A 24,585-nucleotide genomic window follows, 5' to 3' on the forward strand; every position below is an offset into this window, starting at 1 on the left:
CAAATTGCTTACCAATCTTACGTCCCCATTTGGTTTTTCAAGTGCTCTTATTGGACTCCTCCACTCACTTTTGGAACGTCTTATAACCCCTCTATTTTCCAACTTATTCAAGTACTCCTCAAATTTCACCCTAAGGTAGTATGGCACATTCTGCCCTCTTTTCACAACCTTTTCACCTTGCTTAGTATTTATTGGACACTTCTCTCCTGTGAGATATTTTATCTTTTCTTCTGATTCTTTAAAAACTTCCGGATACTTTTCAATTAAATTTTCTAACTTATTTACTGTTTTACATCTTTTCCCTTCATTGTTGATAATTGGTTCTTTCTGTAAAACTTGTTCCTTTTTAATTTTATATTTTTCCCTACCAGCCACACTTTCATGACATTCTCTAGCGTAATGCCCTTCTTTCTTACATATAAAACATTTTGTAGTTTCTCTGATTTCTCTTCTTTTCCTATACATCCTAAGATTTTCTTTTCTTTCTTCCCTAAACTCTTTCAACACTTTATCCATAATCTCTTTAATCATTTCTTGTCTTTCTTCTGACTCTCTCTCAAATTCTGCTCCTTTTTGTAAGCCTTTATAAATTTCCTCCCAACTGCTCCTTCCGTCACAAAAATTTTCAAAAATATAATCCTGCAAGTTCGCAGATGCCAAATCCATAACATCTTTCCACTCAACTTTCTCAACTTTCAATATTAACTTTAGTCTCTTATCTATCCTAATTGCCTCTTTCTCTAATGTTCTAGCCTCTTGACTACGGGACTCTCTTGTTTCCCTGTTCATCCTTGTGTTCGCCATGTTAACCATTTATTTATTAAGGGTTCTAAACCCTACATATAGTAAACTAAAATAATGCCTGAATAATATTGTCTCGGGTTGGGTTATATCCACAATAACAACAATTAAACTACTAAATATGATTTAAACCATCCAAGATATTCAATTGCAGAAAATTGCCAAATAAATATAGTTCTTCTTCAAATAAAAAGCCTTTTTCTTAAACTAGCTCTGTTCTGATGGCAAATTTTTTCTACTACTTGAAGTTTGCTTTTTTCATGCTATTTTTTTTCTTTAAATATTTTTATTTTTGATTTTGTTTGTTAACAAACAAACTCCTTAATCATGGGCGACAACATCAAGACGTATGTCCGTATCAAACCAGACACTGACAACCCCGACTTCCTTATCAAAGGCAACATAATTATCCACAACGACAAGCCTCTAAAGTTCGATAAAGTCTTTATTGACAGTTCCCAAAAAGAGTTGTTTGATGTCGTCTCTGAAGACATTTTAGTATCCACAATGCAAGGATACAATTGTACAATATTCGCCTATGGTCAAACTGGCAGTGGTAAGACATTTACAATCCAAGGTAAAGAGAATAATCCCGGCCTTGTTCAAAGATGTTTATGTTTCTTACATAATTTAAATTTAGAGATTAATTTATCTTTTATAGAAATTTATAATGAAAACATGATTGATTTATTAGATGATACTAAAGTGCTTAATATTAGAGATGATCCTGTTAATAGCGTGACAGTTGATAATTTGACTTTAGTTCGGCCAGTAGATTACGAGTCTTCTTTACAATATTATGAAAATGGTATTAAATTGAGAAAGACTAAGAGTACGAATATGAATATTGAGAGTAGTAGAAGTCATTCTGTTTTTACTATTTATATAAAAAATATGTCTAATAATATTTTGAAAGAATCAAAACTTTCATTTATTGATTTAGCAGGTTCAGAAAGACTTAAAAATTTAGAAATAGAAAATTTGAAAATTAAAGAGACGGCGAATATTAATAAATCTTTGTTTTGTTTAGGCAAGATTATTTATAAGCTCAGTGAAGACAATAATAAACACATAGGATACAGAGACTCAAAGTTGACATTTTTACTTAAAGATTCTTTAGGGGGAAATTCCAAATTGCGAGTAATTGGAAATGTCTGTTTAGAAAATAAACTTGATACACAAAATACACTGAATTTTCTTTGTAGATTGAAGATGATTAATAATGTGACATTTATAAATAGTAATTTTACAGAGAATATACCAGATTTACAAAATCAGATGAAAGCTTTAGATCAAGAAAATCAAAAATTGAGGACTAAAATAGCACTTTATGAGACAGGGAATAGAAAGATAGAGAAAGAAGAAATTGATGAGTTTAATTTTAATATTTTACAATTAAAAGGGCATATGAAGAATGTCATAGAAGATTTTAAGGAATTGGAGAGAGTTAGAAAAGATTTGGATTTATTTGAATATGAAGTGAAGAAGAAAGTCATTTTAGATTGTGAAAAAATATACAAAGATTTATTAGAAACAAGAAATAAAGAAAACCCTTGAAAATTTATTTTTTATTTTTTTTATTATGTTTTTTAATTTTATTTTTATGCGGCTAAAATTTTTATTTCATTCTTTTTTTACGCTGCGTCTTTTTTATGCATTAAATTTTTTTATCTTTTTTTTATACAGCCTTTTATGCGTTAAATATAGTACCCCTTCAGATCGTCTTTTAAATTGTGTTGTCTTTTTAAATTGTGTTGTCTTTTAAATTGTGTTGTTTTTTTAAGTCGTCTCATCCTCGTCATAGAGTTTCTTCAGTAAATGACTGTTGTTTTTCCTGTACACAATCATCAGGCTCAGTCTCCCCATTCTTCTCAATTCCTTATTCTGACTCTTCATAGCTTCTTTATAATATTTCTCTGCTATTCCCACATATCCAAGTGTATGATAAGTCACTCCTAAATTATAACATACATTACAATATTCTTCCTTATTTGATTCCTCTAATAACTTCTTTAATCCATTTATTCCTTCTTTTAACATTTCATTTTTCGTCTCATTATTTCTACATTTATAAGTTATTATTAATATCAAATAATACGTCATTTTATCTCTAAAATTATCATTTAAAACGATATCTTTTAAAATTTTATAAGATCTCTTGGCAATATTCTTTACAAAAAAACTACTCAGTAAAATATTCAAATCTAAGTTTTTATAAGTTGAAATAGCAGCATTTTCTTTATTTTTTAAACATTGTCCATTTCTTTTGTAAGTTCTTCTTATGTTCATTTGAATGTTCCCGTAGCTTCTTTTTAAAATGTAATCTGGGAAGAAATTTAAAAGGTAGAAATATAAATTTGACCACGAATAATCTCTGGTAACTTTGATAGCTTTTTTTATACAACTTGTCAAGAAATGTAAGTCATTATAAAAAATACAGTGTTTTATGGTCATGAAAATAAATTGAAGATAAATGTCTTGTCTCTTTTTGAAAATCTCGCATTCTAGAGATTTCTTAAGAAGATGCGAAGCCTCTTTAAGATTTCCTTTTTTAATATTTGAGATTGTAAATTCTAAGAGGACAGCAGACCATTCGTCAATATTTAGACCAGATAAACTTAAATATCTAACATGTGTGTCATTATTAGAGCTAATAGCAGACAAATTCTCAATTAAATTGGAATCTTTTGTAAAAAGCTTGTGCTTTTTATATTTTGGAAAAATTAACCTGTTCTCTAAAAATTCATCTACTAAAGGTCGTACTGAGACAAAATACTCTTCATTTCTATTTTCTTTAAATAATACGCGGCTTTTCGTGTACAAATCTCTGTTTTCATTACACTTTTCTTTTGAACATTCAAATTTATTTTTATTTTCAATATCATCCACGAAATTTATTAAAGACGCCACTGTGCAGAATTTATTCGCCAAATCGACATTGCCTAATTTTTTATAAATTTCGTATAAATTTGTCTTCACTGAATTTAGATCAGGATTTATTTCTAAAATCTTCTGGTAATAAAAAAGCGAATTATTTAAGTCGCCTTTTTTGTAATAAAAATCGGCTTTGCTTTTATAGACAAATTCTCTCATGTCTGTGACTTTGTGTTCTAATTTGTTTAATATTTCGAGGTATAAGTCAAACATGGACAAATTTTCAAGTACTTTAAGGAGGCCTTTAATGTATTTTGACTCTTTGAAATTATTCCAGAAATATTCGTCATTTATTAAAGACTCTAAATCTGTAAATGAGCAATCATTTGACAATATTGTATTAATATTCAATGTTTTACTGTATGATTTATCTTTACTAATAATATTTTTAAAAACACTTCCTTGAGCTTCAAAAAGTGACTCTCTAAATTGAGCATCTTCAAAATTATCAAGATCTTCGATATCATCACTTTTATCTTGTATCTCTTCATTTTTAGTAGTGTCTCTATTTATAAGTACACAAATAATGTAAATTATTCTTATATCTTGTGTCATTTCACTCGTATTAATCAAATATTTCTCTATCAAATTTCTAGTCCCGTAAAAATATCCTGTCTCATATTGAAGCCTAATAATTTCACACAAGAAACCTAGGCCGCATTTATTAGGATTTTCTTTAAAATATTTTATAAGCAAAAGCGCACACTGGCCTGTTCTTCTTTTGTGTCTGGTCTCATTTCTTATAACATTAAAAATATTGAAATCTACACCATCAAAATAAAATAACTCTATTTTAGTCTCTAAAACTTTATATTTATACTTTAATATCTTATAAATCTGCAATTTCTCGACGACTAGTTCTCTAGTATTCTTATTTCTCTGTAATTTCTGAATAAAATAAAGTTTATCTAATAACAAATTATATTTAGTGCTTAATTCGTAAAGTTTATGCCATAATTGATAATTTGATCTCATGAGTTGAGAAGAAATAAGAAAAAAATTGTAAGATTTTAAATCATCTTTCAATTCTTCGAAAATTAGTCCCAACATGAAATATGCATTAGGATTCTTAGGATCCAAAGAAAGAATTGTTTTAAGAAGTGAAATGCAAGTAGGAAAATCATTTCTGACGAATGAAGTGTTTGTAAGAGAAAATAAGCGCTTTATTTCTAAATTTTTGTCTTTTTTAGATTTGAACACGCTGACTGCATTTGGAACATCTTCTTTATTTTTAATAGTTATGTCATTATCTGATGAAGACATGTTTTGACCTTGTTCGTCGTACTTAACAAGTTTATTAGTATTTTCAATTAAGTTTGAAAATTCCTTGTCATTTTTATGATCTTCCATATTTATTTCATGACTATTTGAAATTTCTTCTTTGTTTGTTTCAAAAATTTCGAAAAAATCTTTATTTGGTTCAAACATATTTAAAAAATTTTCACTTAGTTCAAATTTATCTTCTTCGTTTATTTCATCTTCGCTCATGGAGTCAGACAAATTTAACAATTTTTTATTATCTCCTCTCTTTAATTCATCTTCTGCCATAAAAGGGCTAATTGATTCTTATTTATATCAACGGAGTCTTAAAAATGACCAATTTTTTAATTCATTGGTACAAAACTATAAGAAACACATTGTACATAAAAAGTAAATAAAAGAACTATAATTTTGAGCACAATTTACGATCTTAACTTAAAGTCAAATGTAAAAAATCATATTAAAAAGAAGTGCAACACGCAAATAGATGCACTAAGAGCATAATTTGGGGGAGCAGTACTTTATCTTGGAATCTATTTACATGTTTACAAAAACAATAACATTTACTTGCTATTATTAGACCCTTGAGCACTAATGATTACTTCACTTAGGTTTTTATTTACTATATACTAATAAAACATTACATTAAATCTATAAATTGTGTATTTCCATTAATAGGGCGATTTAAGTCTTGTTTAAAAACAGATCTATAGGGCATAAACTTAGTTCATACTCCAACGTTAGAAAATTACTAATGGAATTTAATTGTCTTTGCCTAGTACGCTTAAATATCAAACGAGCTATTTAAGAGACCAGAATAAAAACAGAAAGGTCATTTAAGCACAATTTTACAGGAAGCTGCTTCACTTGGGCTGATTATTAGAAAATTCTGAATAATGAATCTAACAAAAATAAGGGTTGGAGATATTGTGGTATATAGAGGCGTGTTCGAGGTGCACTCAACAATCAAACTTATGAAATTATCTCTGATAAATATTTTAGACCCTCGACTACTAAGCATGTTATCGTAAATCTAATAAATGCGATATTAATTATTTGAAAATTTTTCACTAATAAATAAAGTCTAATATTAATAGCAAACCTTTCTTTCATGGCAATATACTAAAGACGAATTTAGTAAAATAAATATCACCGTGTAAATTAGACGAAGACTACCATTTAAGGTTTTTCTGATCCAAACATATGATTTCGAACATATTACCTGTCAAAAAATATAAATTGCTGAAATGATCTCGAATCAGAGACTTCAAAATATGTTTTTTGTTTTAAAACTAATTACAATGTTTTGCTTATTTAATGACTTAATTTATAAAAAAACTTCCATTTTGATATAATTCTTGTCATAAAAATATCTAACAAAAGCATCAAAAACTTAAAACAATATGAAAATTTATACTATGTTTTTACATACAACTGTATTTATAGAGTCAACATGCACAGACGATACTTTAATGTAAAAGGGTAGATCAATAATGCTTAACTGTAATTAAATGATGGGTCGATACAACAATTGTCTTAAATAATTAAAATTTTAAGAAAGAAATAGTATAAGGACACGACAAAATTTTTCAACTTACGGTTGTAAAGTAAAAAACACAAGTAACGCAAGACAAGAAATTTTTTTGATCGTGTAAAATGTATGAAAAAAAATTTATTTAATATTTTTATATAAAAACATAACATAAACTTTGACTTGCTTATTTCGCTTCTATACAAAGTCCCATTGAGGGATTCCTTATAATTTAAGCTATTTCGTTCAATATACCTTTTCTATTCTAAAAAGACTTATGCTATATTTGATTATATAAATGTGTACTATCCATGGGCCAGCTTTACGCACTGGAATATTATCCGAATGATGAGATCAATAATTAGATCCTGTGGTTAGAAGATTTATTGAGATTACAATATAATTAAAAATAACTTAAACACGCTTATAAAAATAATATGGGTGTAATTTACATATATTAATTAATTTATGAAACATATATTATTTTTCACTACTTTTTGATGAGATCAATACAAAGTCAAAAGGTTTCATGGTCTAGTATTGTTTTTACCTGTTAAAAAGTAAAACTCGTACAAAATTACATAAATTAATATAAAAAATTTTAGCTAAATATGAAATTCATAAAAACTGAAATTTCTTCAAAGATCTCTAGAATTCATTTAAAAAAATTAATATAAAAAAATCAATATAAATATTTAATATTCTTTTGACATTTCTAAATACAAAAATATTTGAAAATAACTTATTAAATGTTTATTATTCCAAGGTGTCACTTTGTTTTTAATCTTTTATTTGTTTTTCTTGATTCATTATAAACATTTCTTTACATAAACAAACATGCAAAGTGCAGAAAATTTGAATCTTTACGAAAGAGCCAAAACTATCAATACAACCATAAAATTAATAGGAGCACCTAATAATTCGACTCCAGGCGAAGAACCAGAAATAGAAGAATTTAGTGCGAACACAATAGAAACATTCACATTAGAAGAATTCCGCTGTCTAATAGTCGATTGTAGAAAAAAGAATGTCGATTTCATCTTAGCCAGGGTAACTACCCCAGACCCGAATGATTCTTCAACATTGTTTAATTTTTATTATGCTGCTTCAGAACTAAACCGCGTTCTTTTTAAATTTGAATCAGAAAGGCGACTTCTGCACAGAATGAAAGTTAGAAATCCGCTTAATAATAGTTTTATACTCGGCCAAGTGTATTATTACAAATTAACACTAGAAGAAATTGACAAATGTCTAGTAGAATATTATTTCAAAGATACTAGCGACGAAAGAAAACAGAAGAAATTGAGATCTTTCTCCGCAATCTTCAGGCCTAAAGATACTGACGTAATACAAACAGACAGTATTTCTAAAGAGACAGACGAGAGTATTTTAAATAGTAGTTTGTCTTTAGATTTGGAAGGAGATTTGACGACCAAAGATCTTTTAGAAAATCATCAGGATTCTGTGATGTCAAAAGATATTAGTAGAGACAAGAATATTGTTTATTATGCTAAATTTGTAGGCACTGATGATGATTTTCTAATGCAAAATGAAGTCAGAGATTATTTCAGAAGAAATGCGCTTGATGAAAATGACGATTTTCTGTTTGAAATTGACAGAGGACAAAACGACTTCTTCGCTTTACTTGAGTCGGGATCTGAAGAAGAGAACGAGGAAATTGTAAATTGGAAAAGAGTACTGACAGCACATGTGAGTATGTTGATAACTCTGTTGGGAATATGTTTATTAATTAGTAGTGGCCCTATTATTGTACTTATAGCCTTGCCTATAGCCATGTTATTCTTCTTATCTTTTATTGGTTCAATATTTTATATTTTGTTTTGTAGAAGAAGTACATTTGATACACTGGCAGTTCAGAGTGTGGAAGAAGTATAAAATTAAAAGATAGACTTAAAAAAATTATCAATTTTCTTTTTTATACTCATAATTTTTTTAAAAAATATCTATATTACTATATTAATTTTTTATAGGGAATTATCCATTAGCTTTTTATGCAGTATGTTTTATAAAACAAAAGGTATTCTAAATTTATAATACCATATTAAATAATAGAAAACATTTAAATTAGTGGTTGTCGTGGAAAATTGCGCGAAAGATACACAATGCTAAATTTAATAATTGAAAAATTAAAATTTTTATTGACCCATTATATTTATCAAAAAATTTGTAAGTTTCATTAAAAAAAAACGACGCAAAAAACATTAAGAATTTTAAATACTTATAAAGGCACTTAAAACTAATTTACTATGTTTGCTTGATAATTATTTATTTAATAATAAATTTCTAATTACATTTGTAAAAATCTAATACTTTTTTATAAATTTATCATAATCTAACACAAATGTCATTACAAACATAAAATAAATGAAAATTAATATGCTCCCAAGATCTTTACTCAGTTTCTGATTTTTCATTATATAATTAAAAAACATAACTGCCACACTTATAGTCCCAAATGATACACTCACTTGATCTCCACTATACACAATATTCTGATTATTGCCTGTAAAATACCTCTTTAAATATCCAAAACACAATGTAGTAAAAATATTAGAATTAATTATCGAACACGCTGACATACTTGAACTAGTGCGTCTAGAATGATAAATTAAATGTAAAAATTCAGGAAATCCCATTGTAACTGGTGATACGACTGTATCAAGGAATTTTTTACTAATAAACATACCAATATGATCAATCAATAATCTCGACCTATCTAAAAAGATCGTAATATAAAATATTGAAGAAATTAGACCATAGAAATAATTAATAATTTGAGAATTCTGTTTCTTTGATGATTTCATTAAAATCAACCCGGTAAAAAATGATATAAATAAACTTAATAAAATTTTTTGTGTGTCTTTTATAGGCTTAAAATATAATAATAAGACGACAGTATTGATTACTGGAGAAAATAAAATCTGCATGCTCGTGTAGATTGACTGTTTATGAAAGTTATCTAGATTTAGAATTATTAGATCGTAAATATGTCTAGTAGTAAATTCGTTAATATTTTTTAGAAATAAAAAAGGCATTCGTGCCGTGACTTGAGGATTTTGACGATTTGGCGAATATTTCAAGCGTAGAGTCAGCGAGAGATAAATTGAAAAAATAAGTCCTGCTGTGCGTATATGTAGAGGAGTAATTTGCCACCCATTAAGACACAGTGCTTGTATCGCCAGTCCGCCTGTAAGCGCGAAAATGTCTTTTAAAAATGATTCAAATCTTATTAATGTTTTATAGTGGGCGGTCAAGATGACGAGGCCCATTCCTAAAGATAAATAAGTGGCACTAAATCCATTTATAAAAGTAGACTGAGTATATAAATCTGTGCTTATAATGAAATATATACGTGGTAAATTCATTATTACGCTGTGAATTAGTGCCATTTTGTACATATTTGATATATTTAAATATATAAAAAAATGTTCAATTATTTTAGTATGATATTGAGTTATTAATAAAGAGAACAGAAGTGTGTGAATGAAAGAAAATAAAGTCAATAATGGAAGATATTGGTTCATAGAAAGATTCTGAATATTTATCATGTTGAGCAAGGGGATAAAAACAAACAAATATAAAATATTAGGTAAAAATATATTCAAAGTAATAATAAAATATTAACAAGTAAATGTCTGTTAAATATTATTCACCAGATAATTTTATTTAAATATTATCACGTATAATACTGTAAGAAATTCTTAATTTACATTACAAAATAAATAAAAATCAAAGTTTTATTTATTTCTTTTTATTTTTTTTGGTTTTTATTTTCCTTCTCGCTACCAAATTCAACTTATTTTCTATAACATCTCCTTTACTAGTAACAAAATCTTGTACTTTCTCCGTATTTTTACATTCCACAGATGGCTTAGTTCTACTTTTCAATATCGTGTCTCTTATTCCTTCAATAATATTTTTCTTCCCGTACATTTTATTAATTTTAAATCTTCCACTTCTAAAAAAATCTCTGGGGTGTTTTTTATGAATTTCGTGTGTGCAATCAATTTCAAGAAATTTTAGAGCATTTGAAATTTCCAGAAATGATGGATTTTTTATACACAAGTCTTTACAATATTTTCGACCTTCTGATAATTTCTTTGTAGAATCTAAATAGACAGGATAAAGAACATAAAAATCATTGACTGAATTCATAAGGGTGAAAAAGAATCATAATATTAAAGAAGATAAACATTAAACACATAATCTTATCAAGATATTCTATTGCTATAAATATGAATAAGAAAATGGATACATGATTGAACACACACTTAATTATAATTATAATGTATATAAATACCAATTACACCTTCCTCGTTTTACAAACACTAGACATTTGTACTGCATTTAAATTTTATTTTGGAATAATGTTTAAAAAAAAAGAGTTTAAAAAAGATAAAGCGGAATTATTCAAAATCATTTTATAAGTAACACTAAAATGAAATTTTGTAAAAACAAAAAGAAATCAAAGGTTATTGATTATTTCTAAGTTTCTTTGGTTATTAACATTCTTGCAACGGGTGCACTTAGACAAGTAGTCGAAGGCGATGCTCTCTAAAAGTAATGGCTGGGTTGAATCCCAGTAGCATCAAATTGGTTTTAAATTCTATGCTGCAGATAGAACAACTCAGATGATGAAAATGTTCACGATAACTATAAGTCGATTTAATGAAACTCGTGTGTATCCAGCTACAAGGGATTAGCATCTAGTGTAAAAACGCACCTTAGGGCCGAAAAGCAGTGTCCTCTCCTCTTCTTGGTGATTAAATGATACATAAAAGTAGCTGCTGAATACGGGTTGGTTAATGCCAAGGCCGGTACACTTAGAATGAGATATTCGAGATTACTAAGAGACTGGACGAAGAAGAGCAATAGAAGGTCTTGTGGGCCATCCTAAAAGATTCTATATCACGGTGGCTAAAACTAAAATGAGACTGGTGGTCAATGCAGTCCAATAAAAAAACCGGGCTGATTATGTGGCGGGGTAAGGATCCGTGTGTGCGAAACGAATGATTCTAGGGATCTGTGAGCTAGTAAGACGATACCTATCCAAGAGATATTGTAAACCATGCTCGTTAAATATATCCATTATGAGGTCACTCTGGACTTAGCCCAAATTACAAATGGAAAAATGTTCTTCTTGTGCCAAAGTCCAATAATACGGCAAGGAATTGCATCATTGCAAAGATAACTGAAGGGGTTTTTAGTAAGCAAGAATTTCACAGTACTAGTTGGATGAGATTCGCGCCCATATCCCTCTGGTTCCCAGTAAGGATTCTTTCTATCTCCTACTTGCAAAGAAAAAAAAACATTTATCATTTTTTTTTCAGTGTTTGTAAAAAAAAACTTAAAACGATGTTTAATATTTTTTTTAGGAGGTGGGGTACTTTAGAACCCCCTTTTGAAGCGCTTCGATTTTTTTTTCGAACCCCAAAATTGAAGTGCAAAAAAAAGAGGAGCAGGAAGGGGACAAAAATTACTAAGCACTTATGACATTAAAAATAACAAAAAAATATATTTTTTTAACAAAAATTAATTTTAGATTTAGTTATAATAATCATTTGAAGTATTGTGTCTTTTTTCGCCCTTCTTATTTTTTTAATTTTTTTTAATTGTTGGTTTATTATGAAAGTAGATTTTTGAAGAAAATCTACTTTAATAATAAACCAACAATTAAAATTATAAATATTATTTATATAAGAAAATTTAAATAAATGTTCAACGATCTATACAGACTGTTAAATCAAAAAATTTAATTTAAATATGTTAAGTTATTTAGAATTATATAGTTTTATGGTTATAATCTTTTTTTAAATTAAATTTCGTATACAAATATATATTTATTTGGTATTTTTACTGTTTGAAGATGCAAGTAATTTGAGTACTAATGATTGCTTCTCCTTTATTTTGCACTTCGTTTTTGGGGTTCAAAATTATAAAGTATACACTCTCAGAGGGGAGCGGTTTTGTCCCCAATTCTAAAAAATCAGAAGGCAAAAATGCTTATTGGTTTATATTATTGTACTATCTTGTATTAAAATATAATTGTGTACATAAATATATATTTATTTATTGTTTTTAATGTCATAAGTGCTTAGTAATTTTTGTCCCCTTCCTGCTCCTCTTTTTTTTGCACTTCAATTTTGGGGTTCGAAAAAAAAATCGAAGCGCCTCAAATGCGGGGGCTGTAAGTATCTCAGCTCCTAAGAGTTTATAAAACTCTAAAAAAGAGGGGTAAAGATTAAATAAATTTTTTTTATATAATGAAGCAGATGGGTAAAGTGATATTCAGTATCGTTTTTCATATTTTTGTTATGTTTTTTCAGATTCAAAAATTCAAACTTATGTTGTTGGTTTTTTTCTTTCGTTGATATCAAATTTCCTCTTAAATTCATCAATAGAATCATATGTGTTTCCTTGAGCGTCGATATTATAAAGCTTCAATTTTGCAATTATCATTATAATTAGTTATATGTTAAAATAAATTGAAAAAAAAAGCTTTTAAGATTTAAATGATGAAGATTCATTATTATATCAAAATATTGAGAGAAATAAAAATCGAAGAAAGAAGTTTATTCTGAATCTAAATCCGAATCAGTAGAGGTAATAGGCATTACAATGCTGAAAAAAATCACAAGCACAATACAAACAAATGCTATATAAGTCCAAACAGAAGCGAAGAGTTGATCGAAACGATAGCAAAGATCACGTTTTTGCTCTTCTTTTGGTTTGTTTTCTATTTTGTCATTGGATTTAGGCAAAGAAATATCATTGGGCGCATCTTTATCAGGAGACATGGTAATTTTTGTTTCGTCATGGGAATTATTCTCATTGGTTTTTATAGTACTATTTAGGTCTTTATTTGGAGTAACTGCCCTTTTTTGATGTTCCGTTTTTGAATTAAGAGTATGAAGTTCAAAATTTTGTTCTTGATGATCCTCGCCGATGTATCTTTTTGGCTTTTCGGAGGTCAATGGTTTATATTCATTTTTAGATAAGAGCATTTGCATTTTCTTTACTTTTCCTTCAATATTCGATGCTAAAATACTTTGAACTAGTAAGCATAAAAATTTCATGGGAATAAATTTTTTTTTTTATTTTAAAGTGTCAAGTAAAATTTTTTTCAATCGAAAAATTAGTTAAAAACTATTGAGTGTGAAAAACTGGTTATTACATTGATTTTAATTCTTAATCCTGATATTCTAAAAAAAACACATTGCTAGATGACGTTTGAATAGGTCAATGCCTAATGTTCTGAACTGTATTTCTAAACATGTCAAAATAGCTAAAAAAAATCAACGTAAAATTTTACGTTCTAAAACTGGATTTGTGTAACTACTTAAAGTATTTTTTTTTGGTTCTACATATATGTAAAGATAAAAATTTTTAAAAATTGAGGAATTTGATCTTTAATAAAAATTTTATCTATAATATATTACATAGTAAATTTCGGAGGAAACTTTCGGAATATTTTTATAATTTGGTCTGTTCAGAAAGAAAATTTTTTGATGACAGGCATTTTGATATACAAAAAAAACATCCGATTTTTGACAGCCTAAAATCAATATCCCTTTTTATGAAATTAAGATTTGGAATGAACTTGTTAAACGACTGCTTTATGCTGTCAATATCTACAATGTGTCTTCAGCAGTGTTACAAATAAATTCTTTTGAAGGAATGAACCCAACGAACGTGATAAAGCTTGAGGCTCATAAGAGCAAAAAAAAATTTCTCAAGTAAATAGTTACATTGCGCCGGCAGAAGCAAGCTCACAGTGTATTTTGATTCGAATTATTTTATAAAAATTTTGATTAATCTTATATTTTTTTTGTAATTATTTAACACTTTTTTTTAATTATTGATACTAAAAACTTCATATAAAATATGACAAGCTTAGATTTGTCAAAAAACAATATTTGGAACAAGGTTTCTAAAAATAATAGTACAAATAAAAACGCATTTACAAATAGTATACGTTCTTTAAATCATTAGAAAAGTTTGAATTCATATTAAAATTGCATGAAAAAATAACTGCAAATAGGTAGTTGAGAGATTACTAAACTACGAAAAAATAAGGTAAAAATTAAATGAATTTTTTTCGGGCATCTTCGGTCGACAAATTGTGGTATCCCGGGGAAACCCTCCCGGTTATAAAGTAATATTCTAATATACTTCTAATAAATTGTTTTTTATTGGTAACTGTCCCTCTGGACTCTCTCTCCTGACGCTCTTTGGTCCTCTGTTCCATCTCCTTTTATGTGTACCCTTCCTTTTCTGAAAATATATTTATAGTAAATTTTATTCATGAAAATTCAATGAGAGTTTTGACAGGGAGAGAAATAAAATAAATGTTGAAGACTAACAGTCTACAACATCCTGCCCCCTCTCAAAGCTTTAGCTGTTTCCTGTGAAACCATCCTACTAATCCATGTACTTTGTACCATAATCCATTTTTTCCCTTTTTGCACACCTTGTATGGTCCTATAAATTTTTTATCAAGTTTGTTTCTTGAAAAGTTCTTCACATAAACACTTTCTTCGATTTTAAGCTCCTGATCATTAGTTTTCTTCGGGCTTTTATCTGTTCTTATTATATTGATATAAAAGTTGTTTTTTATTCTAAAGGGATCGTAAAAATTTACTCCCGTTTCCAAGGACATCGGAGATATCTTAATTTTCCTATGCCAATTTTCATTCAATCTATGTTCAATAAGGCCTGTCAATTCTTTTATTGGTCTTCTTTTATAGATTCGTAAACTTTCGCCAATTGTTTTATTTATTCTTTCACTAATTCCATTGGAACTAGGGTGGTAAGTAGGCGTTTTAATATGTTTAATACCTTTGTTACTGAAATATCTTGTGATTTCTTGAGAAATATACTGGGTGCCATTATCACTTATAAAATTCTGTGGTTTTTTATATTTTTTAATCCAAGTCTCTATGCAATTCATAATTTCTGTCGAATCTGCCTTGTTAACAAATCTAATTTGAGATATTCTCGAGTAAACGTCTGTTATTGTAATAATATATATCTTTCTCGGTTTATCGGAGATTTCTAAATCTCTAGCCAATATCGGCCCATAAATATCACTGCTAATGGTGTGAAATTTCTCTTTTGAGGTGATCGTTTCTCTTCTACATTTTACTACTTGGTTTTTATTTTCTTTACATTTTAAACACTTTGCAATGACTTCTTTAATATTTTTCTTAATCTGTGGTATATCGAAATATTTTGAAATATTATTGTACGTTACGCTACAACCTGCGTGTCCTGATATCTCATGTATATATTCTAACATAAATTTAATCTTATTAACCGGAAGTGTGATCTTTGATCTGAATTTTGACTTTAAATTTATCATTCTTTGTTCTTCAAACACCTCATTCCCAACACATTCTCGTATAGTTCTTATGTAATCATCTTCGTTATTTTTAGTTTCCTCTGTAATTAACAACATTCTAGATAAATAGTCCGCTATGTTATTCTCTTTTCCTTTGATGCTTGAAATATTAAAATTATATTCGTTTAGTAGTAATTTCCATCGTTCGATGCGGGACGATATCTTCCTATTATTGTAAATACAGTTTAAATTGTCTGTCTTAATTTCAATATGATATCCCTTAACTATATTTTCATAAAACTGCAATGCCTTTATTATTGCAAATAGCTCCTTTTCCACTATCGAGTAATTATATTCGGTAGGTGATAGTTTTTTACTATAATGTCCTATCACTCCATGCTCTTGGAACAAAACTGCACCTATACCGGAATCGCATGCATCTGCTTGTAAGTAAAATACTTTTGTAAAATCCGGGAAGTTTAAAGTTGCTTTCTCGTGAATGATACTCTTTACATCCTCAATTATTCCCTGTTCAATATTTGTCCATTTAAATTTGTCATGTTTTAATAACTCACTGATCTTAGCCATTTTAGAACTAAGGTTTGGTACAAAAACTCTATACCAATTCAAAACCCCCAATAATCTTTGTAAATGCTTTTTCTTTGTGGGTTTGATATCAAAAATTTTATTTTTCAAATACTCTTTATCTGCTCGAATCGAGTTCTTGCTTATGAAATATCCCAATACTTTAATTTCTTTCATATATAATTTTGTTTTCTCAAAATTAATTTGTACTCTTTTCTTAAAAAGGCATTTAAGCACATCTATTAGTGCTTTATCATGTTCATCTTTGTTTTTCCCAAAAACTACAATGTCGTCTATATATACGAAACAGTTTTTTATCTTACCTAATATTTCCATCATGGTTTTTTGAAAAACCTTTGGTCCCGACTTAACACCGAATGGGACTCGATTATATTGATAGTGTATGTTCCCCACTATAAATCCAGTATATTTTTTGGATTCTTCATCTAATGGAATTTGATTGAATCCATTTCGTAAATCTATGGATGAATAATACTCCATTCCTCCCAATGCTTGGAGTTCTTTAAATATTTTTGGTATGCAATTTACCTCATCAGAAATTTCCTCATTTAATTTTCTATAATCTATAACCATCCTTATTTCACCATTCTTTTTATTTATAAAGAACGCGGGACTAGAGAAATTTCCTTTTCCTCTTTCAATAATTCCCAATCCTAGTAATCTGCCTATTTCTTTTTCGGCTTTTTCTTTCATCTTAACGTTAATCTCATAACCCCTTGATTTTAATTCAAATTTATTTTCTGAAACTTTTAGTTTGTATGGTTCAACATCCATACTCGTAAATTCTTTATTAAAGTGTTTGTATTTAATTAAAAGGTTATAAAGTTCAATATTCTTATTTATTTCTAATCCTTCATCTGCTACGCATAGTCGGTCAATCATTATCTTGTCTAGCGTCTTTTCTGTCACTTCTTCATAACCAATGATTTTAATTATTTCCTCATCACAAATTACGACCTTATTTTTGTAATCTAAAACACAGTTATTGTTAAACAAAAAATCTCCTCCTAAAATTACCTCATGCGTACATCTCTCAAAAATATATGGTTCAATATTGTAATTCTTATTCACTCCTTCAAATTTAATTTCAAATTCTGTAGACTTATTACTAGTTATGACTTCTCCGTTTGCTATAACTGTTCTAATAGCTTTATTTTCTCTTAGTGGTAAATTTAATTTCTTAGCCAAGCTTTCTGAAATAAAACTTCTACTGGCTCCACTATCTAATAATACTTTAATATTGTGTTCCTTGATTTTAGCTCTTACAATGATTTCTCTAACCGAATCTTTTTCTTCTTCCATGATGTTCATTTCACTTCTTCTTGGAAAATTCTTATCGTAGTCATTTCTTTTTCCGTTATTTAAAAAACAGTCAACTGAATTATGACCATTGTGCTTATGAAATTTGCACCACTTCTTTTGTAGAGGGAAATATTGTTCCTAAAATTCTTAGTAGCTGTTTCGTGCTTCCTCATATCCATGTTGTTGTTTCTTAACTTTAAAATTTCTTCCTCCATCGTCTTTAGCTTCTTCATATATGCATCCAAATTATGCACATCAAGACTTTCAATTAGTATTCTCTTCGTTTTGCTTCCTAAACCCTTCTTGAAGCATTCCCATAGCTTCCTGTTGTACTCTTCTCTGCTTATCTTATGGGCAATACTATAATATTTTATATAACTATTGATGTATTCATAATACTCACTTATCGACTCAAAATTTTCTTGTCTTGCACTGGATAATTTATCAATCCATTCTTCCGCTCTATCAATACTATAGGCTCTACTTAGAATTCTTTCAGTAATTTTACTTAATTCTCCTTTAAATACTTTATCATCAATTGACTTATCACTTATTAAATCTCTTAAGATGAGCTCATACTGCTCACTGTTCCATTTATTTCTTAAACTTATTTTTTCGAATGTTTCTAGCCATTCACACATATCAAAACTATAAATATCCTCTATGATATTTAACTCGGTCTCGATCTTCATATCCGTTCCTTTAACGGTGTAACTTAATTTCACTTTCTTCTTGTTAACCTCACTATGGTTAATCTTTTTGTAGCTCGTGCTCAAAATACTCGCACTTGAATTCAAGCTGTGGTATCCCGGGGAAACCCTCCCGGTTATAAAGTAATATTCTAATATACTTCTAATAAATTGTTTTTTATTGGTAACTGTCCCTCTGGACTCTCTCTCCTGACGCTCTTTGGTCCTCTGTTCCATCTCCTTTTATGTGTACCCTTCCTTTTCTGAAAATATATTTATAGTAAATTTTATTCATGAAAATTCAATGAGAGTTTTGACAGGGAGAGAAATAAAATAAATGTTGAAGACTAACAGTCTACAACACAAATGAAACCCATTTAGCATTTTTTTATCAAGTTTGACTTTTTTTTCCAGATTACAATATTCAGGCTCATGTCGATGAATTTTATTATGGTTTATTTTTTCTTTCGTTAAAATCACCTCCGCTTTACAATTCATCAACATGATCACAAGAACTCTTTAACATGCAAAAATTATAGACACTCAATTTGTAGATAATATTATATATTTTGTTATCATGTTACATAAACTAAGAAACATAGATATTATTATTTTTATGTGGAGATTCATTATTTTTGTAATATTGAGAGAAATAAAAATCAAAGAAAGAAGTTTATTCAAAATCCGAATCTATAAAGTAATAGGCATTAAAATGCTGAAAAAAATTACAGGCACAATACAAACAAATTCTATATAAGTCTTAACAGAAACAAAGAGTTGAAGGAAACAATAGCAAAGATCACGGTTTTGCTTTTTTTGGTTTGTTTTCTATTTTGTCATTGAATTTAGACACAGAAATATCATTGGACGCATCTTCATCAGTAGACATGGTAATTTTTGTTTCGTCATGGGAAATATTGTCATTGGTTTTTATAGTACTATTTAGATCTTTTTTTAGAGGAACTGCCCTTTTTTGATGTTCCGTTTTTGAATTAAGAGTATGAAGTTCAAAATTTTGTCCTTGATGATCCTCGCCGATATATCTTTTTGGCTTTTCGGAGTTCAATGGTTCATAACCATTTTTAGAGAAGAGCATTTGCATTTTCTTTACGTTCCCTTAATACCGATGCTAAAATACTTTGAACTAGCAAATATAAAATTTTCATGGGCGTAAATTTTTTTTTATTTTAAAGTGTCATGTAAAGTATTTTTTTTAATTGCATAAATAAAAACGCCTAAACGTTTTATAAATCTGTTGTATACATTAATTTATACAATGTAAGTTTTGGTAATCTAAAAAGATAAAACACACTTTAATAACGTTTAAATAGTAAAATATCTCATGCTCTATACTGTTTTTCTAAAACATGTCAAAATTTCTAAAAAATTATTCGTTCACAAAAAAAATAGTCTATGCTTTCAGGCTCTAACTTTATTTTTTGCGTACCTATATAATGTATTTTTGCTTCGATTCATCATCTATATAAAGTTGAAAAAGTTTATAAGTAAAAGTTGTGATTATTTTTAAAAATCTTATTATCAACATAAATATTAAAGTAAATTTCGGAGGTTAATTCCGAAAAGAATAAAGTTTTAGGATGCTCGGGGAGAGGCATTATGGTGATAGATATTTCAAAAGACGAGAAAACATTAGACTTTTAACAGGATAATCTCATGCGTCTATCTATGTAATAAAAGTCTGTAAAGAACTTATTTTATGTTTGCTTTTGGACGTCAAATATCTCTAATGTTTCGTCAGTAGTATTCCAAATAAATACATTTCGAGGAGGTAATACCAAGAAGGTATCAGACTTGGGCTATAAGATAGCAGAAAATAATATAAGTATTTATAAGAACAATATTAGGTTGGCAGGCAAAATCCAGCCCCTTAGTAAATTTAATGCAAATTGTTCTACAATAATAATGAGATAATTTTAGATTTTTTTGTCATTATTAAACACTTAAATTAAAATTTTTCAACTTTACAATTATATGACAAGAAAAAATTTAGATTAAGTGACAATAAAGGATTTGAATATGATTTATTAAAAATAATAGCTAAAGTACAAACGTGTTTACATATAGTATATGCCCTTTTAATCATCAAAAGCATATTAATATTCATATGAAATTATAGAAAGAAAACAACTGCAAAAAGTTAAGTCGAGAGAAACCATTACTATGAAAATGAGGATAAAATTAAAATAAAAATATTATATATGTATGATAAAGTTGGAATCACAAGTTTTAACAACCTCATTCAGTAGAAACAGAAAAGAAACATAAATACGACTTGCTCGCAAATCATGTGGCTTCTCTCTTTAAATACAAGCCGAAAATTATTCCTTATGTGATGACGTGGGATGGAATAGTAACTAATTTTCACCGTACGCATATCAAAGTGCTCAGATTAGAACCCAGAACGGAGGCATATATACAGTCAAGAGTCTTTAAAATGACTTTAGAAAGCCTAATTATGTCAGCCAGACATGGGCTTGATACAGATCAGAAAGGGGTTTTCGAGAGCCCAATGAGTGAATCTCAGAAGGAAGTCCTGGAACTGCCAGATGAGACTGTAAGCGTATCTTATGAAAAGTAATTAATAAGCCGAATATTATACCCAAATAATTTATATATGTATGATATATAGCTAAAGCCTTTTCTTTTTGAGATGAAATGAACTTATTTTACTCTATAACGATTTGTAATTTCATTTATGAAAGAAATTTTACGACTGGAAATAAGACGAAAAGTAAAGAAATATTTCATTAACCTAATGCAAATATTAAAGTTAAGACTAATTTTTCTCATGTTACCCATCTTGCGATAATAAAGTAGAGTTTTTAAAAAACTTTTTTATATGCGTAGAAGCGCCTAGCTTAGAGCTATTAGGAACAAACAAAAACTTTACATAGTACAAAAAACAGTCTTATTTAGATCTATTTTGTTATTATTAGAAAAAAAAACATTGCTTAACTTCTTTTCAATTATGTAATTATATAAATCATGTGCTTAATAGAAGTCTAAATATGTAAAAACATTCGTTTATTTATTTTATCTTTTGTCATTACAATTAATTTTTCTTATTTTGCAACATCTTCTGTTCAGTTTTGTTTTTATAAACAGATTCCAGACTTTTTATTATTATTTTTTAGTATATATAAAATTTGATCTTTTTTAGACGATCATTGGCTTTTATGGTCAAATTATGTTACAATATGTGCAAATTATGCTCTTTTGAGTATTATTGAGTCATAAAACATCGATTTTAAAGATATGCTATATTTATAATCCATAAACATAGTATTAAAATGTTTAAATTATTTTTTATTCGAAAAAATCGTTTATAACAATGTAATTATCTTATACAATATTGTTTATATAGAGTCTGATAAAGATAAGTCTTGATCAATAAGTCGAAGAAAATAATCTATAAAAATCGCAAAAAAAATAATTTTTTTTCGTGTGTAATAGTGCTATTTTGTCATAATTTTTTTTTCATTTATGCTTCTTTACATTTTACCCTATGAATTTCGAAAAACATAGCTAAAATGAAGCTTCTGTATTAAATTACGGTAAGGGGGTCTAAAGTGAAAATGCTCCAAATTAAGTTATAATTGGCTTGAAAATATATAATTGGAATTTTGACACATTGAAGCCTATTTAAACGTAGTAAAATTTTTCATTCCTATTAAATAAAGGGAAAAAAACAAATGAGTTTTTATCATCTTTTATAATATATAGATTTTATATTTAGAAAAAAAAACTTAAGTCATAAGATAGATTTTTTTCAAAAATTATATCGGTGAAAAAATAGTAAAATATAATAAAAAACATAAATAAGAAACAGTTTCAGAAACTTTAGCACAATTGTAAGTTCTAAATATTATATTTCTACAAATTTAGTGGAGTAAAATTACAGAAATTTTTGAGGAAAGGAGAATGGTGAAAAATTGTAAAAAGGTTTCTGACTACATAGGAATATGTTTTTTTAAAAAATAAATATTTAAAATAATTTATTTTTGCACATAGTTATAAAACATAAATTTAACTTGGCGCATTCAGTACCTAATATCTTTTACACATAAAAACGATTAAACACAACAATTATGTAATTTTGACACTAAAAAAGAGTTGTAAAAAATAGAAAAAATTTTAGACACGAGAGATGAAAAAGGCCATCTATTAGTTTAGTGTATTGGGGAATTTGAGCTCAAAATTTAATTTAAAACTGTTTTTGATAAATTGTTAGGCAAGTTGTCTTTTTGCGTCAACATCAACTCCCCGCTGGATTTTTCTGAATTATTTAAATAAGTATATAGCACGTTCAATCGTAGTCTCAAATTAAACAAAAACATTATATTTTTTTATAAAAAGAATTATATGCAGAAAAAAAATATTTTTAAATTTTTATGCATATAATTTTATTGTTAATTCATGATAGTATAATAAAAATTATAAAATTGTAAAAAAGCTTTAATTTATTCACTAGTGCCAATTCTTGATGAAATTATTAAATAAATCACAAAAAAAGCAAATAAATAAGAACCAATACGATAAAATTCATTATAGATTTTTTCAAAACGCTCACAAACACTATATTCTTGGGGTTTTAACGATTTTATATTTGTCCTTTTATCGGATTTAGCCACAGGAATATTATCAAACTTATTTTCATCAGACGACATATTAATTATTGTTTCAAGTTGTGAACTATTTAAAGCAGTTTCTATAGTACTATTTGTTTCTTTGTTTCGAAATTTTGCTTCTTTTTTAAAATCAAATTCTGAAGTGGCTGTGGTTAAATTAAAATTTTGTTCTTGATAATTCTGATTGATGTACCTTTTTGGTTTTTCGGATGTCAATGGGTTATATCCTTTTTGAGAAATAAGCATTTGCATTTTCTTTACTTTTCGTTCAATATTCGAAGCTAAAATACTATGAACTAGAAAATATAAAAATCTCATGGGTGTAATTTTTTTTTATTTAAACGCCATTAGAATTATTTTATAATTGCATAACTAGCATATACTTTCAAGTTTAATGTACCGAAAAATACATAAATTTTAATATTGTAAATCCTTAAAAGCTAAAAAACGATACACATTGTGGTACAACATTTATATAGTAAAATACTTTGATATTGACACCGTTTTTCCTCATAAATAAAATTTCAAAAAAATATTTGTTTTATACATCAGCGCAAATTTTTACGTTTAGAGCTGGTTTTGTGTACCTATAAAATGCATTTTTATTTTAGATTATAATTTCTGTATAAATAAAAATTTTTAAAAGCAAGAAAAAATGAGTATTAATAAGCACTTTATCATTGAAATATATATTCATATTAAATCTTGGATGATAATTTGGGTGCATATTAAGATTTAGGGTATCCAATGGAGCAGTTAGATAATGACAGGCATTTTGAGGGGCCACGAAAGCATTTGAGTTTTGACAGGTCAATGGTATTTTTGGTTGATCGGACGAAATTCACCTTTTTTTGATGTCTTCAAATTTTCATTTTTCACCCCAAAAAATGAAATTCCAAAAGTTGAGAAAGAAAACAAAAAAAGAAAAAAAGTTTTAAATATTTAATTTTTTATCATAAATTACGTTAAAACAACTTCTTACTGGATGAGTATTATAGTTTTTTATTAACATGTACCTTACTAAATACCAATTAATTAATTAATTTCCTCGTTCTACATCTGTAGAGTATACGCTGTTTTAAACCAGACCATGTTCCTTCGATAGTATTAGTATATATTCCTGTCTCGGGATCTTTGAAATATTTAGAGTGGTTTACAGTGTGGTGACTATAACCTTCATTTTGAATGCCCGTATATCCCTTCCAACAAGCAGAATATAATTTGCTACCTTCTTTTACACTATTTTATATGTGAAATTTTAACGTACTTTTAGTACGATCACTAACTTAAAATAATATGACTCTTTTTTACCATCTCTTTCAACTACTCCAAAGAGCCAACTCCTCCTACTGGATGTCCACGATTATATTTATTCTTTCCAATTTTTGATTCATCCATTTCAACTGTTTCACCAGGATTTCCAATATATTCAATGTTTTGGTAGAATTTTTT

At 27.8% G+C, this 24,585-nt stretch overlaps 7 protein-coding genes across 7 annotated transcripts; 2 read left to right on the forward strand and 5 right to left on the reverse strand.

Annotated features, from left to right (window-relative positions):
• Positions 1–1,128: 1,128 nt before the first annotated feature.
• Positions 1,129–2,358, forward strand: VNE69_07077 (kinesin-like protein; the record flags this gene model as incomplete). Its single annotated transcript, XM_065474081.1, has 1 exon — positions 1,129–2,358. The coding sequence occupies one exon, from the start codon at positions 1,129–1,131 to the stop codon at positions 2,356–2,358; it is 1,230 nt and encodes a 409-aa protein (XP_065330153.1).
• A 222-nt stretch (positions 2,359–2,580) lies between these two features.
• VNE69_07078 (transcription factor tau-like protein) lies at positions 2,581–5,283 on the reverse strand (the record flags this gene model as incomplete). Its single annotated transcript, XM_065474082.1, has 1 exon — positions 2,581–5,283. The coding sequence occupies one exon, from the start codon at positions 5,281–5,283 to the stop codon at positions 2,581–2,583; it is 2,703 nt and encodes a 900-aa protein (XP_065330154.1).
• A 2,080-nt stretch (positions 5,284–7,363) lies between these two features.
• VNE69_07079 (transmembrane domain-containing protein) lies at positions 7,364–8,422 on the forward strand (the record flags this gene model as incomplete). The annotated part of the gene is made up of 1 exon (XM_065474083.1): positions 7,364–8,422. The coding sequence occupies one exon, from the start codon at positions 7,364–7,366 to the stop codon at positions 8,420–8,422; it is 1,059 nt and encodes a 352-aa protein (XP_065330155.1).
• Positions 8,423–8,850: 428 nt separating this feature from the next.
• On the reverse strand, positions 8,851–10,095 carry VNE69_07080 (cation/calcium exchanger; the record flags this gene model as incomplete). Its single annotated transcript, XM_065474084.1, has 1 exon — positions 8,851–10,095. One exon carries the CDS (start codon positions 10,093–10,095, stop codon positions 8,851–8,853), a length of 1,245 nt encoding a protein of 414 aa, XP_065330156.1.
• A 193-nt stretch (positions 10,096–10,288) lies between these two features.
• On the reverse strand, positions 10,289–10,702 carry VNE69_07081 (signal recognition particle protein; the record flags this gene model as incomplete). The annotated part of the gene is made up of 1 exon (XM_065474085.1): positions 10,289–10,702. The coding sequence occupies one exon, from the start codon at positions 10,700–10,702 to the stop codon at positions 10,289–10,291; it is 414 nt and encodes a 137-aa protein (XP_065330157.1).
• A 2,417-nt stretch (positions 10,703–13,119) lies between these two features.
• VNE69_07082 (putative SP-containing membrane protein) lies at positions 13,120–13,623 on the reverse strand (the record flags this gene model as incomplete). Its single annotated transcript, XM_065474086.1, has 1 exon — positions 13,120–13,623. The coding sequence occupies one exon, from the start codon at positions 13,621–13,623 to the stop codon at positions 13,120–13,122; it is 504 nt and encodes a 167-aa protein (XP_065330158.1).
• A 5,660-nt stretch (positions 13,624–19,283) lies between these two features.
• On the reverse strand, positions 19,284–19,580 carry VNE69_07083 (uncharacterized protein; the record flags this gene model as incomplete). Its single annotated transcript, XM_065474087.1, has 1 exon — positions 19,284–19,580. One exon carries the CDS (start codon positions 19,578–19,580, stop codon positions 19,284–19,286), a length of 297 nt encoding a protein of 98 aa, XP_065330159.1.
• Between the last annotated feature and the right edge of the window lie 5,005 nt (positions 19,581–24,585).

Source organism: Vairimorpha necatrix, chromosome 7, assembly GCF_036630325.1.
Source record: "Vairimorpha necatrix chromosome 7, complete sequence".
NCBI lineage: Eukaryota > Fungi > Microsporidia > Nosematidae > Vairimorpha > Vairimorpha necatrix.